The 15,619-nt window shown below is 47.9% G+C and overlaps 1 protein-coding gene across 1 annotated transcript in view; it reads right to left on the reverse strand.

Moving 5' to 3' along the window:
• Positions 1 to 416: 416 nt before the first annotated feature.
• LOC130370457 (voltage-dependent calcium channel subunit alpha-2/delta-3-like) overlaps positions 417 to 15,619 on the reverse strand; it is a 135,901-nt gene continuing 120,698 nt past the window's right edge. Inside the window, exons 29-35 of the mRNA XM_056576394.1 lie at positions 14,435 to 14,510; positions 14,024 to 14,076; positions 11,742 to 11,797; positions 8,919 to 9,033; positions 1,962 to 2,074; positions 855 to 937; positions 417 to 570 (exon numbers count right to left, since the gene is read on the reverse strand). Coding sequence (XP_056432369.1) covers positions 478 to 570; positions 855 to 937; positions 1,962 to 2,074; positions 8,919 to 9,033; positions 11,742 to 11,797; positions 14,024 to 14,076; positions 14,435 to 14,510 — 589 coding nt within the window. The 3' untranslated portion in view covers positions 417 to 477. The remainder of the gene's footprint in view (positions 571 to 854; positions 938 to 1,961; positions 2,075 to 8,918; positions 9,034 to 11,741; positions 11,798 to 14,023; positions 14,077 to 14,434; positions 14,511 to 15,619) is intronic.

Raw genomic sequence — 15,619 nt, forward strand, 5'->3', positions numbered from 1 at the left:
CCTTAGTAAGTGTACTGCTAGCATGAACAAAAACAACATGTCCGGAAATCCCATCCATGCGCCCCCAACCCCCCCACACAAAAAGAAGGACAAGTAAACAATGAACAAATCATGGCAAAAAAGTAACATTACTTCATTATTGCAAAAGCACCATATTGATGATGACTCACCACACAGATGTCATAGAGCTAAACCTATGGAGAAGGGGGGAAGCCCCCTTGGGGAGAAGTGCCTAGCCTTACCCGATGCCTCAGGGCTGAGGGGGCTTGGGAGATACGCAGAAACGGGACACACATTTAGAAAGGGGGGGGGGGGGGGGCCTTGGTGGAGGTGGTGGTGTGTGGGGGGACGGGGGCGGGGGGGGGGGGGGGAGGGGGGGAACGTCAGGTGCTTTTTTGCATGCGGAGCCAGGTCGATCCAAGTCACGCTCCGGATGGGAGTGGGGCTGGTGTGGGTGGTGGCCGTGCTCATCCCCGGTCACCTAGGGAACAGAGGCAGGAGGAGGCAGAGCAGCGTTGCCGCGAGCGACGGGGTGAGACCCCAGGCGCCCCCGCACTCCATGGAGTTCTCCTGCAGACGCACACACACACACACACACACACGCACACACGCACACACACACACACACACACACACACACACACACACACACACACACACACACACACACACACACACACAGGAAAAAAGTGAGTGGGATCCATATACGGTGAATAATAAGGAGTTTGAGAGAATAAACAAACATAGTATCACACAATGTTCTCCTGAGGTAAGGAGTGTGTGTGTGTGCGCATGTGTGTATGTGTGTGCGCGTGTGTGCGTGCGTGTGTGTGTGTGTGTGTGGTGGCGGTCACCTCCGGGTGGAACGGGTGACAGGTATCCGGGCGCCTTCTGTCCTTCTGGAACTTGAGCCTCTCGCACTTGAGAGATTCATTATGTGCAGTCGAAGTCAAGGGTCCGAACGGAGACAGCGTCCCCCCCGGCCCCCCACCTCAGAGCACAAACCCTTTACCCCGGCGGAGGTTTACTCTGCCGTGTTTATCATGGAAAGGAGTGCGTGTTTTTCAGCGCAACCGCAGAAGAATGTCCCCTCATTTCGAGGAAGGGATATTTCTGTGCTCAGCACACGGTGAGGGCCGAAATAAAGCCCCGCGCTAAGCCATGTTAGAATGTATTTTATTGGGCACCATGGCAACCCCAGAGAGCAGACTTAATTCTACAGTCGGGGCACTTCACAAACAGTTGGTCGGCGTCTATAAACAGCGAGGCCGTTGGAGCGTGATCTCAGAGGAATTAGGAGTGCTCCGGCTCTGGGTTCCAGACCCGTGGTGACTGGAGACGTTTCTACAGCCCTGCTCCCCTCGGTACCGGGTCTGCTATTGATCATGGGTCCCTCCTAACTTAAGGCTGTTGTGAAACAAACCGTCTGTCTGTCCTTCTCTGAGACCCACAAACACACACACACACACACACACATGCACACCCGCAGGCAGGCACGCACACACACTCACACGCACACGCACAAACACACACACTCACACTCACACTCACATGCACACGCACACTCACAAACACACACTCACACTCACACTCACACTCACACTCACACTCACACTCACACTCACACTCACACACACACACATCTGGTAGAGCATTGTTTTCAAAGTATGGGCCTCAGATCTAGTCCCCTCCATACATTTTCACCGAAGGCTTTCATCCAACAAAAGGGGTGGAGGGCAAGCTAACTCCCCGAGAATGAACCTGCTCTCTGCCGGTGACTGCCCGGATCCCAGACCAAGAAGCCCTCCTGGTTATGTTTTCTCCGACCTCTCCTCTCCCTCCTTCCCCTCCCCTTGACTAACACCTCCCCCCCAACCCCCCAACTCCCAAACCCCCCAACGCCCTCCCACACTCTTCCCCCTCCCGCCCCTCCCCTCCCCCAAACCCCCGCTGAAGGATATAGATGATCTCCACGGGGTCCATGGTGATCTGCTCCACCATGCTGCAGTCACACTTGTTGTCCACCACCACCATGAAGAGGTTGCTGCTGGGGATCTGCTGCACCACAAAGGACCTGCCAGTCACAGACGAAAACACACAGTGAGGAGAATGGCCGTGTTTTTGGTCCGGTGCCTTTTTGGGTGTATGTGTGTGTGTGTGTGTGTGTGTGTGTGTGTGTGCGCGTGTGTGTGTGTGCGTGTGTGTGTGTGTGTGTGTGTGTGTGTGTGTGTGTGTGTGTGTGTGTGTGTGTGTGTGTGTGTGTGTGTGTGTGTGTGTGTGTGTGTGTGTGTGTGTGTGTGTGTGTGTGTGTGTGTGTGTGTGTGTGGGAGGGGACAGAGGGGGGAGTGAATGTCTATGTGTGTGTCTGTGTGTGTTTGTGGGGAAGGGATCATTTGTGTCTGTGTGTGTCTGTGTGTGTGTGTGGTAGGGGGGAGAGGGGGAGTCTATGTGTGCGGTCGTGTATGTGTGTGTGTGTATGTGTGTGGTAGGGGACAGAGGGGGAGTATATTAGTGTGTGCGTAGCTGGGGAGGGTGTGTCTAGAGTGAGGAGACGAAGAGACTGGAGGGGGGGGGTCGGTGATGTCAGTGGATGTGTTTTATGAATAGTCACATTCCTCCACTACAGGGAGAGACATTAAAAGACTGCACTGGATGCGTGTCAAGAAGAGGGCACAGCTCTGCGCAACCCATCACCAGCTGTCAATAAACACGCCGGCAAAAGAGGAGACACAGACACACCCGTTTACACAACCGTGAGCACAGACGTACACGCACGCATAAACACACCCGCACAGGCACACACATAAGACACCCGCGTAGACACATGCACAGAGAAACGCACACACACACACACACACACACACACACACACACACACACACACACACACACACACACACACACACACACACACACACACACACACACACACACACACACACACACACACACACAAGCAGGCAACCACAGGATTTACATGTGTGGCCATTATTTTGTCTGCGTTGGCTCTTGTTTTTCTTCCATCATTCCAGTATCTTTCCAGCGCTTCCAGGGAGAGAACGAAGCATGAAGTGTTGCTGAATGTAAAACACTCCAGAGAGATACAAATGCTCGCGCTCCACAGACTTTCCCCTGGACTGCTGCTGCTCTACAGGCTTGAGAGCCCAGGCCTGACCCCCTCCCTCACCCCCCACCCTCCCCCTTCCTCCCCCACGGCCCCCCTGCCTGACTGATTTACGACCCAGCGTACGCTTTCTGAAGAGGAGCGACTGTAAAGATGATCCCTCTCTCTCTCTCTGCCCTCGTCTCATGGTTCTCTATATCACTCACTCCTCTCTCTCTCTCTCTCTCTCTCTCTCTCTCTCTGCCCTCGTCTCATGGTTCTCCTCTCGCTCTCTCTCTCTCTCTCTCTCTCTCTCTCTCTCTCTCTCTCTCTCTCTCTCTCTCTCTCTCTCTCTCTCTCTCTCTCTCTTCTCTTCTCTCTCTCTCTCTCTCTCTCTCCCTCTCTCTCTCGGCCCAGCGGTGGCGGCGGTGATTTAAGGGTCTCTCTCTGACAGCGAGGCACATTTCAGACACACATGTGGAGGCGTGCAGCTACCCATGCACAGGTGCGCACCCGTGTGCGGATTAAGCGCCACGGACGGCGTCAGAGCGGACCTGTCCACTGATGGAAGGACAGGGGCCCACAGGGGCCCACAGGGGCCCAAAGGGGCCCCGAGGCGACGCCTGAGAGAACAGAACACACACTCACACACACACACACGCAGCCGTCTCCGACGTCCCGCCGCCACGCAGTCAAAGCAGCACTCGTACCACAGTAGAGGTTCTGTCCGTCAGCAGGGATATACTCTGCACATGTTCTTCACATGTGTTCCTGGGAGGTTGTTACAAGGGTGGACTTGTACTTATATTGTATTGGTATCTGTGTTTCACAGGTTCAAAATGTATGAAACAAGTTAAAACAATTATTTATAAAGCACCTTTTCAAACAACAATGTTCGAGAGTGCTTGTTTGTGTCTGTGTGTTTGCGTACATGTGTGTGTGTGTTTTTGGGATATGCATGTAATGTAGCGCCCATAGTATGTGTCATATCCTGTCGTTTGTGTAGCATATTCCTTAAGAGCAAAGGCATGAGATACCAACAATTTCAATGAATACAACTCGCACAGCGCTGTGTGTGACATCATCCCATCAGGGCGCGGCTCCAGAGACCGCTGGCTAGCACCGCACACCGTGCTAATGCGTGCTAACCACACGCTAACCATGACCAACCAAGCCCAAAGTGTAACAAAGGCGCCCAATAGGTTGAGCCTGCGCCAATCAGGACGCGCTTCAATGTTCTTGATGTTGGATAATCCCTGGGTCTCCCTCGCGTGGTGCCGAGCGGGCCCAGGCAGCCTGATGAGAACCAGAACAAGTGTTCCTGGAGAAGAGACTTAAACACATCCTGACAGCCCAGCTGCTAGCCTTGGGAAGCGGACCACATAGACAAATAGCAAGGCATGCGCCCCAGCGTGCACGCTCGCAGTACAGAGAGTGGCTCACACGCACACACACACACACACATGCACACACACACACACACACACACACACACACACACACACACACACACACACACACACACACACACACACACACACACACACACACACACACACACACACACAGTGCTGAGATGCACACACATACACACACAGACACAGACACACACACACACAGTACAGAGAGAAGCTCACACCCCCAGAAACACACACATACACACACAGTACAGTGATGCACACGAACACACACACACAGTACTGAGAAGCACACACACATACACACAGACACACACAGTACAAAGAGAAGCTCACACACACACACACACACACACACACACACACACACACACACACACACACACACACACACACACACACACACACACACACACACACACACACACACACACACACAGTACAGAGAGGCACACACACGCACACACATATTTCAGAGAGACACAGACACATGTGCATGTATGCAAGCATCATAGAGACATAGTATAGTACAGAGAGAGACAAGCACACAAATACATAAATACATGTGCGCACACACCATACACACAGACACACACACACACACACACACACACACACACACACACACACACAGACACACACACACACACACACACACACACACACACACACACACACACACACACACACACACACACACAAGAAACCAAAATATGCACACACGCACTCAAAAGGGATAAAGTGTTTTTAAACATGTTTACAGTTTGGAAGGTTTGGTCTTCTGACCAACACATGTCAGAACCCAGAACGTTTCAGATCAAATTAGGACTGGCTTTCAGCGCTGGCCTGTCACAAAGGAAAACTAGGACACCAATTTCTCGCAGGCACACCAGCTGCCTGCTGGTCTGCATTTAACTGAACTGATTGCAAACAATTTGTTTGATGAACTGTATCTGCTGAATATCTATGATTGCAAGGAGTCGCGACTGTTGATATGTTTTGTGATGAATTGTGGAGATTTATTACATTTCTTCACTTCTTTGACTATATTCCTGTTACAATTCCAGATGAACAAATTTCGGGACATTTATATTGTTGGACAATTCCAAACCATTTAATCTTACAATACGATTGATCTGCTGCCATTCTGTGTGTAGAATTATGTTAATATTAAGATGGAATGTGTTGAAACTTCAAAGCTACATTTTATGCATATGAATTGCATTATTATTGTTGCAACCAATAAGGTGTACATTCTAAACAGCTTTGAACTATTATTCATTCATTAAGAGTGGCTCTGGATTAGATGTTTGGGCCGGGGCTTATGTAAAACTATTTTGTCTATGATTGCTAGTATTAAATTCTCAATTGTAGAAATCAACTACAATTTATAAAATTACCGCAATGAGAAGAACATGAATAATTTATTATTATGTTGAACTGAAAATAGTGGTTGTTCATATTGACTAATTGTGTATTGCATTTAAACATAAAAAGCATTCAATAAATTAATACAAATAAAACATGCATTATAACTGCAAATTCCTATCAATTATAATAATGCTTATAAAAATAAACTAAAAAAAATTGCAATCATTGTTGCAAGTTTAAAAGTATATATAATTATATAATTCCTATTAAAATCGAGAGAACAATATAGTTTTGCTATAATGTCATCAAGGTGTGCATTAAGCATTAAGCAAATTGATTTCCTTGTGTAACCTCAAACAAATGTAATGTGTGAATTATTTTTACCATCCTGGCTCCAAAGCCAGTGACTAATTACTGTTCACTCATATTACAGTGACTGATTGAAACTATGACATTTGAAACAGTTTCATACTTTGAGGTACAAAATACTTCATAGTTGATAAACTGACTTTGAGATGTATATTTCTATCGTTCTTGACATTGTTATGACAAGTTGATTGGTAAGTGTGTAGTGGATACATCCCTTGGTGACCCTTTGGTTATTTTACGTTGTAAGATCATGTTATTATTTTAGATCTACACTTATTATTGGTGATAATGTCATCATGAATCATCATGACATTATGACGAATACCTTATCTATGAACTGGCATTAAAGTAAATAGTGACCCTCAAAGCCATATTTCCTTCAATAACGAATACATGCTTCATTTTTATTTATGTACGTACATATGTGTGGGCCATTTGTTGAGAATTTCCAGATGCCCGGATCTGTTTGTTTAGTGAAACATCGCACCATAGCCATGCATTTCAAAGAAACTATCAGCGCAGTAATTGGGGTTAAATCGGTTAATAGGACCACTTAGACACCAGGCCGACGTGAAATTCTTTACTTCAGTGTAGTACCGTTTGCTCTATTTTTACTTTCAGACCTGGACCTCATGGGTATAGACAGTATGCATGAATACAGACAATCTCCCTCTCGCCTTCACCATCACTCTCTCTCTCTCACACACACACACACACACTCACACACACACACTCACACACACACACACACACACACACACACACACACACACACACACACACACACACACACACACACACACACACACACACACAGGAACAAACGCACACACTCGAACGATCACACACACACGCACACCTACCGCATACCACATACCGGCGCATATATGCAGACACTGTGGATAAACCGTACAGAGAGGTTTAGCAGGCCAGAGCTTAGGATATATTTCCGACAGTGTATAGCACAAAAGCACTCTCTCTCGCTCTCTCTCATACACACACACACACACACACACACACACACACACACACACACACACACACACACACACACACACACACAGACACACACACACACACACACACACACACACACACACACACACACCACACACACACACACACACACACACACACACACACACACACACACACACGCACACACAATGAAAATAAGAGGAAAAGGCCTCAGTCTGGCCATAACATAAAACAGATGTTTATCGCCAATATCCACTATTACTAATACAAGCTATAAAATTCCATGCAACCGAAATAAAAAGCTCCATATCATTCTGTCAAACTCATTGTGCTAGAAATAATATGATTTATCCCAAGTTGACATGCAGATCAGAGCTCAAAAGGCCTTGGTTTCCCCAGTGCTAAAATACATTAAAAAAGAAACCGTACCTTTCTGCCCTAAAGCATCGCAAGTGTATGCATGTGTGTGTACACCTGTGTGTGTTTGTGTATGTGAATGAGGGACTGTGTACATGTGAGTGTGTGTACGCGATATTGAATGTGTGTGTGCTTGACTGTGGGTGTGTGTATGTGTGAGATATTGAGAGCGAGAAACTGTGAGTGTACGAGGTATAGAATCTGAGTGTGTCGCATGTAGATGTGTGTGTGTGTTTGTGCGTTTGTGATTTTGCATGTGGATGTGTGTCTATGCATGTGTGTGTCAAAGAGCCTGACAATAAGGGGGGGACGGGAACGGGGGGAGGCCCCCAAACTAAGTTTTACTCCTTGCACCTAGGCAAGTGGTTACCCTACTGACCTTGTGGGCCAGCAGGAGACACACACACACACACACACACACACACACACACACACACACACACACACACACACACACACACACACACACACACACACACACACACACACACACACGAGCTGGAGCGTCGCAAGCAGTTCACCAGCTGGGAGCAATGAAGGGCCCATCGCAGGGATCCAGCAAACACTCAGCAATTGCCTGACAGAAAAGCCCAAATTGTTAATGGGGACCACACTCATTTTCCCATTCCTTAAAGGAAGCCATTTTTCCACCTCTCGCTGTCCCCTGTAAAGGCCCGCTACGTCACCCCACCAGGGGACGGGGGACGCCTCACGGCTCTGTTGGTTTGTCTGTGTGTGTGCCGTCTTTTATTTTTAAATGCGTTATTTGTGATAAACGGTCCGTATAGAAATCTGCTTACACACAAAAGACGATTTAGGAACAATTGAAGATCATAATCAGATCACAAGAGCAAGCTCATTCTTACATCTAGTAGTAGATTTGGTCGGGGCATGTCGTTATCAAGACACAAGACACAATGAAACACAAGCAATTTTCTGTAAATGTATTTTGTCATTTTATGTGTGGGCGTGCGTGCGTCTGTGTGTGTGTACGTGTGTGTGCGAGTGTGTGTGTGTGTGTGTGCGTTTGCGTGTGTGTGTGTGTGTGTGTGTGTGCAAGTGTGTGTGTGTGTGTGTGTGTGTGTGTGTGTGTGTGTGTGTGTGTGTGTGTGTGTGTGTGTGTGTGTGTATGTGCATGCGAGTGTGTGTGTGTGTGTGTGTGTGTGTGTGTGTGTGTGTGTGTGTGTGTGTGTGTGTGTGTGTGTGTGTGTGTGTGTGTGCGTGCGAGTGTGTGTGTGTGTGTGTGTGTGTGTGAAACATACTTGAGGCAGCCGTCACAGTCGATGTTGCCCGTGTTCTCCTTGATAGTTCTCTCGGAGACGAAGGCCGGGTACTCTGTGTCACACGGCACATACATGGGGCGCCCCGACCTCTGGGCTGGGGAGAGACACACCGTGAGACCCACAAATACAATGGGAGGGTCCATCTCTCATGCCCTCTCCCGGGGAAAAGAGAGACGGACAATATAGCAGGGGCTCTCCCACTCTCTCTCAAGCGTTCTCTGTCTTTCTCTCATATCCCCCCCCCCCCCCCACCAAAGTATTTAAATGACATTCCAGATAGACACATTGACAGATCAATAGCAACCTGACCAACTAATAGCTGGGTTATATTCTAACACTCTCTCAGTCTCTACGTCTCTCCCTCAACACAGTTTTAGAATGAAAGCAGTTCAGCAGAATGCAGACAAACAAACTGAAATAAAAGAGAGAGAGAGAAGGCGAGGGAAAGAGGAAGACAGAGCATCGAATGAAAGAGAGACAGATGGAGCGATAGAGAGTGAGAGCGATGGAGAGAGTGTACTTGGAAGGGCATATCAACAGAGAGAGATGGAGTGGACGATGATGCTGAGGCCTCCATGAAAAACATGCAGTTCAAAGGCACAGCATGTTATTAACATATTTCAAAGCGACGTAAACAAATCGTGCAAATAGCGGACACACACCACATCCTAGTAAAACACGAGGTCGAACCAGAGAGAGAGAGAGAGAGAGAGAGAGTAGCATTGGCCTCTTTGCCAGAGCAGCTTCTTGTGCAAGTGGGGGATCTCACTTCACTGCAAACCAAGGCCAACCACATGGTCATTGCTTGAACACTCCTGCCACCTACAGTCTCAGAAATGCACTGCACGCTAGATTTGTCCCGAGTCCAGTATACACCCTCTACCCCGTCCCCCCCACATCATGTATCAGTACTTATCTAAATGTATGGACTGATCTCTGGCTTGTTTGCATAATAAACAAAAACTACCGTTGTTGTGTTGTGCTGTAGTGTAAGCTTGTTTGTAGACAGCAGGCTCTTAACACACACACACACACACACACACACACACACACACACACACACACACACACACACACACACACACACACACAGGCTGATGTTTGAAGATATTGGATCTAACATTGCGTGTTTGATTTGAATAGAGTTTAATTACTGGTTCTCTCAGCAGTCTCACTGTGTGTGTGTGTGTGTGTGTGTGTGTGTGTGTGTGTGTGTGTGTGTGTGTGTGTGTGTGTGTGTGTGTGTGTGTGTGTGTGTGTGTGTGTGTGTGTGTGTGTGTGTGTGTGTGTGCGTGCGTGCGTAAGTGTCTAACACATTTAGCCTGCTCAATAAATGGCTGGGATTAGCGGAGTTTGGTGTGCAGATTGGGTTACGGTTGCTGAGTCTGGGTGTTTCGGCTGCTTGTCACAAGCTGTGTCTCCATTGTAAAAAAAAACATAGAAAATACCGCTTAAGACCTGGGGCTAGCCAGCTGTGAAATTGTCGCGACGTGCAACGGCACTGCCGCGCAATGCTTCGTTCAGGGGGAAAACATGTCATAGACCTGTTGATCTCTCTTTTCCAATCACTCTGTTTCTCTCCATCTCTCCATCTTGAGCCCTCTACTTCTCTCTTCTTCTCTCTCCCTCTCACTTCCATATGAAACACTTTCTCATTAATTTCAGCTGGAATTATCACTGGCACCACCAAGGCCTCAGTATGAAAGGATAACTCTCAGCAGGGCCATGGTTAGATAGGCCAAACAAACTCAACACTCTATCAAAGCACCAGGCAAAGGCGTCTTGGCAGACGCCAAAAGAGGGAGAGAGAGGGGGCGAGAGAGAGAGAAAGAGAGAATGGTGAATTATTTTCTCTCCTGTTTCAAGGCGGATATTGCTTCCCACCACCGATATGACACACATCCACAAAAAACATAAACCCATCAGATCCAAACGCATCTCCACACTACACAAATCTGAACGGACTCACACTTAATGTGCGCACCCACACAATTGCCTTTAAAATGATTGGCACACGAAGGCAAACACAAACACACACTCACGCCACCACTGCCGCTACCACTACCAATGAACGTTGAGGTCACTCGAGGTAATCACATGTGCTGCCATTTGGAGGGTTTAGGTTTTGGATTGTTCTGGTTTGTTCTGTACTTCCAGCGGTCACACTGACTCACAAGGAGATGGAGTAGTAGGAGGAGGAGGAGGAAGAGGACAGGAGGTCAAAAGAGAAAACTGTGTGTGTAGGTTCTGGTACGAGTGCAGTACATCATTGTGTGTGTGTGTGTGTGTGTGTGTGTGTGTGTGTGTGTGTGTGTGTGTGTGTGTGTGTGTGTGTGTGTGTGTGTGTGTGTGTGTGCGTGTGTGTGCATCTATACTGCTAGGCCTTCCAAAACTTCCTCCACATTTTCTTTTCTCCTTGTTTTCTTTAACCATGATCATAGAGTTATGATGAGCATTATCGGTGGACCTCAGATATCGGCTTTCGCATTGTATTAGTCTGTGGTCTCGCAGTAAAATACAGGGATCGCTCCCGCAGATTTATGAGAAAAGCGTGCTTATTTTATTATTATCTTTCACATTGACTGAAATATAGACTGGACCAGGGAGGGTGGCTCATGCAGCTCAATGGTTTTTCTCCTTGGAACATTTATAATATAATCATTTACATAAATCACAACATGAATTATTTTTGATAATTTATCATCAACATCTGTGGTCTAGATTAGTATGATTAAAAAAATTATGCTATCTTAGGTCATTTTCCCAACAGGATTCCTTAAATCAGACGCAGTGTTTACTTACCTTTGACAGTGAGATCAGAGTGCCACCAGCTGTACAGGTTGAACTCCACCAGAAACCTGACAAACCAAAGCATACACACAGAAAACCGTAACCAAACATCCCTAACGCATGGAGAGTGGCCACCCACCATCATTGACTGCGTGCGTGTTTAATGCAAATACTGTATCTACTACTACATATATAGTCGGTACCTAGTGTGTTAGGTACGTTTAAGAGCTGTTATATTTGTTAGAGTGCAATTTGTTAGTGAGTGAATTGCACTGAGAGATTCAGATTCAAGTGGACTGCGCCAGTTTCTGTATCAGCCATTTTAGATTTTAGACCGCTCCTCGCTCACTTGTGACCAATCTGTTCCGTTGCCTTCAAGGTCCCAGGTTTTTTTTGTTGTTCTCCTTTGTTCTCTCTAATAATACTCCTCACATCTAACCCACAGCCCCTTTAATGTGACCATTTACATTAAATGCAATGTTACAGTACTGCTAGTGCTTGACAGGAATGTAACTAAATGATTTGAGTTTAATGCCAAAGCTCACAAGACAGGACTTTTGACCCGATAATACATCTGACAATTAAAGCCACTATTTTCCAGCCCTAGTATAATCTGTCAGAAGTCTGAAAGAATCCTGTTTCCATTTCCCCTTTCAAGGTCCTCTGATCTGATGTGGTCAAATACAGGATTATATCAGTCGCTAACCAGTCTAGACCTCGTCAGGGGAGCCAAAGATCATTTCTAAATCCCTTAAAATTAATCATTTTATATTTGTCGGGAGTCCCAGCCGAATTGCATTGATCGTGATTGCATTGTTCTACTAGAATGTCGCAATTGAAAAAGTGGACACCAAATCCAACAGAACATACAGAATCAAATGTTCGGGACGGTCGCGTCTGATTGGATTTGGCCAGTGTTTATAAGTAGAGCGCAGTTGCCTTTCAGAACCATGTCGTCCATGGACAGCAGTGCCATTTTTTTTAATAGCCCACGACATGTTCATTAATGGGAATGCAGTGCATTATTGACAAGTAATTGGATTTACTAGGAACTGTATAGAATATGCAAGGACAGGATATTCACCTAGGAGAGTAAACTGAGTTAGATATTGAACTCAAGACTATTAACTAACTATCAAAATGAAGACTGACAAGATGGAGGCCATTGCCATTAATTGATGGCCATACTCTGACTCCCGCCTTGACAACTGTACACAAAGATTCAAACTCTCTTTAGTCCTGTACAAATCGAGTGACGTGCGAACCCCCGGTAGATCTCTGTCGTACGTAAATTGGCTGGTGTGTGATGTGTAGTGTACTATGCAGCGAGTTTTGTACAAGCTGTCATTTGACAGGCGTTAGATGTGAGCTGGTCTCCTCGGACGGGATTTTGTGACGATTTAAAAGTCCTGTAGTGTGAGCTTGGCATAATTACACTTCAAAAAACCTTTAAACCCCCAAGTGCCTTTATCTCTCGGGTACAGACTGGAGGCCCGAATTGTAACCGCTATCACTGTGACAAGCAGCGAAATTAGCATAGCGATCACGGTTGCCCCCCCCCCCACTCACAGGCTGTAATTTGGCTAACCCAGGACTACCAGGGACCACCCACGGAGGCTAGGTGGCCACAACAGGGCATCATGGGATAACCACGCTCAGCAGGAAACATCAGGAGGCCATTACAGCGCAGGAGAACGGATGATCAGTGCAGCGTTCATGAGGAGGGCAGGCATAAACAAACATACAGCTAATGTACACAATCATACACACGCGCATGTGCTCTCACGCGGCGAAGGACGGACACACACACACACACACACACACACACACACACACACACACACACACACACACACACACACACACACACACACACACACACACACACACACACACACACACACACACACACACACGCGCGTAGACCCACAGACAGACATACACACGTTGCTAACCTCAGCCAGCAGCATGTATTTCCATATAACATTTAAAATGCAAATACATGCCATCCATTTTTGTAATCAGGCAACATGCAAAGAAACGCATACAAACACAACCACGAACGCATGCTCACAAATGCGGACACACACACATGTACGGACACACACACACCTAGTTAACCTCAGCCAGTAGCAGATTCCTCCAGAAAACTCAAATTACAATGCATTCATTTTTGCAATCCAACACACTCACACACAGAGCCACACGCATACACATGAACACACCGAGACACACACACGTGAACACACAGGGGTGTAACTCATACAGAGAACCACAAAAACCACACGTCTTACACAATTAGCTCGGTCAGGATCCACTTGGCAACGGCCAGGAGGGCGAAGTACGGCTGGGGAGGAGGAAGAAAAACAAAAGACTTCATCAGACAATAATCATGTGCAACTTGTAAACCCCGACGCAAATGAAGCGTCCACTCCAGTGAGTCATTGTGGCTTTCCATCCGAGCGTTCGCCATCTACATAGATGAGTCACGCCAGAAAGTAGTCAAGACCTTGTGGGTTTTTATTAAGCGGTTGGACTAGCGCGCGCGCGCGCGTGTGTGCGTGTGCGTGTGCGTGTGCGTGTGCGTGTCCGTGTGCGTGTGCGTGTGTGTGTGTGTGTGTGTGTGTGTGGTGCGGGGCGGCGTGTGAACGTGGAGGTCGCGGTGTGGGAGAGAAGGAGCCGTGCGGCGGTGGTTGCCTACTCACGTCCAACAGAGTGTGAGCGCTGTCGCTCCTCTCCGAGTAGATCAGGCAGACGGCCTGGTAGTCGTAGAGGGTCACCCTATAGAGGGGGAAGGGAGGGAGGGAGGGAGGGAGGGAGGGAGGGAGGGAGGGAGGGAAGGAAGGGAAGGGATGGAGGGAGGGAGGATGGAGGGAAGGGAGGATGGAGGGAAGGAAGGGAGGGAGGGAGGGAGGATGCATGGAGGGAGGGAAGGGATGGAGGGAGGGAGGATGGAGGAAAGGGAGGGAGGGAGGATGGAGTTAAAGGAAGGGAGGATGGATGGAGAAAAGGGAAGAGGCGGAGGGGAGGAGGATAGAGGTGAGGAAATGAGGTAAGGAGAAATTGAGGAAGGACCGGAAGGAAGGAAGTGAGGATTGGAGGAGGGAGTACAGGGTTGGATGAATGGAGGAAGGAGGGAAGGAAGGAAGGATTGATGGAAGGAAGGAAGTGAGGACGGGAGGAAGAAAAGAAGAAAAGAAGAAGGAAGAATTGAGTGAAAGAAATAAAGAAGGAAGGTCATCGGACCTGCTGAAGGAAACACATCCAGGATGTGGAGGGTGCCCGTGGAGTAGGGTCTGGCATGCCGCTCGCTCTCTGTGCCTGCAGGGGCCGGTCCTATGTGAGTGCAGTGTGAGGAGGGAGAAGGCAGAGGAGAGCCCACCTCAGCTGCAGCGGCTGCTCCACCTATAGCTCAGCGAGGGACCCCATAGAGGTTGGATCCGGCATGGGAGAGGAAACGGAAAGTGAACCAGAGCCAAGATCGCCCAGTGTGCGGCTATGTTGGTGTGTGTGTGTGTGTGTGTGTGTTGGACAGCTCTTCAATGACCCGACCTGCCAAGAATCGGACCTCACACCCTAAGGCAGGCAGGCTAAGCCCCTAGTTTTCTATATCCCATCTAGTATCCCCAAATGTTCTGCACACACACACACACACACACACGCCAACACACACCTCACGCACAGACACACCACACACACACAGGCACTCTCACGTGCAACCGCACTGACCCGTTCACACGTAGACACACACAGACCTACACACTAAGGCTAAACGTGTATGCATGCATGGGTGACGTCTGATCCGTCCCAGGCTGACCGTGACCGGGGTCATGGACATTCCGTTAATTAAGATGCGTCATACTGGATTATAATACTAAATACATTGCACA

The sequence above is a fragment of the Gadus chalcogrammus genome, chromosome 1, assembly GCF_026213295.1.
Source record: "Gadus chalcogrammus isolate NIFS_2021 chromosome 1, NIFS_Gcha_1.0, whole genome shotgun sequence".
Lineage (NCBI taxonomy): Eukaryota > Metazoa > Chordata > Actinopteri > Gadiformes > Gadidae > Gadus > Gadus chalcogrammus.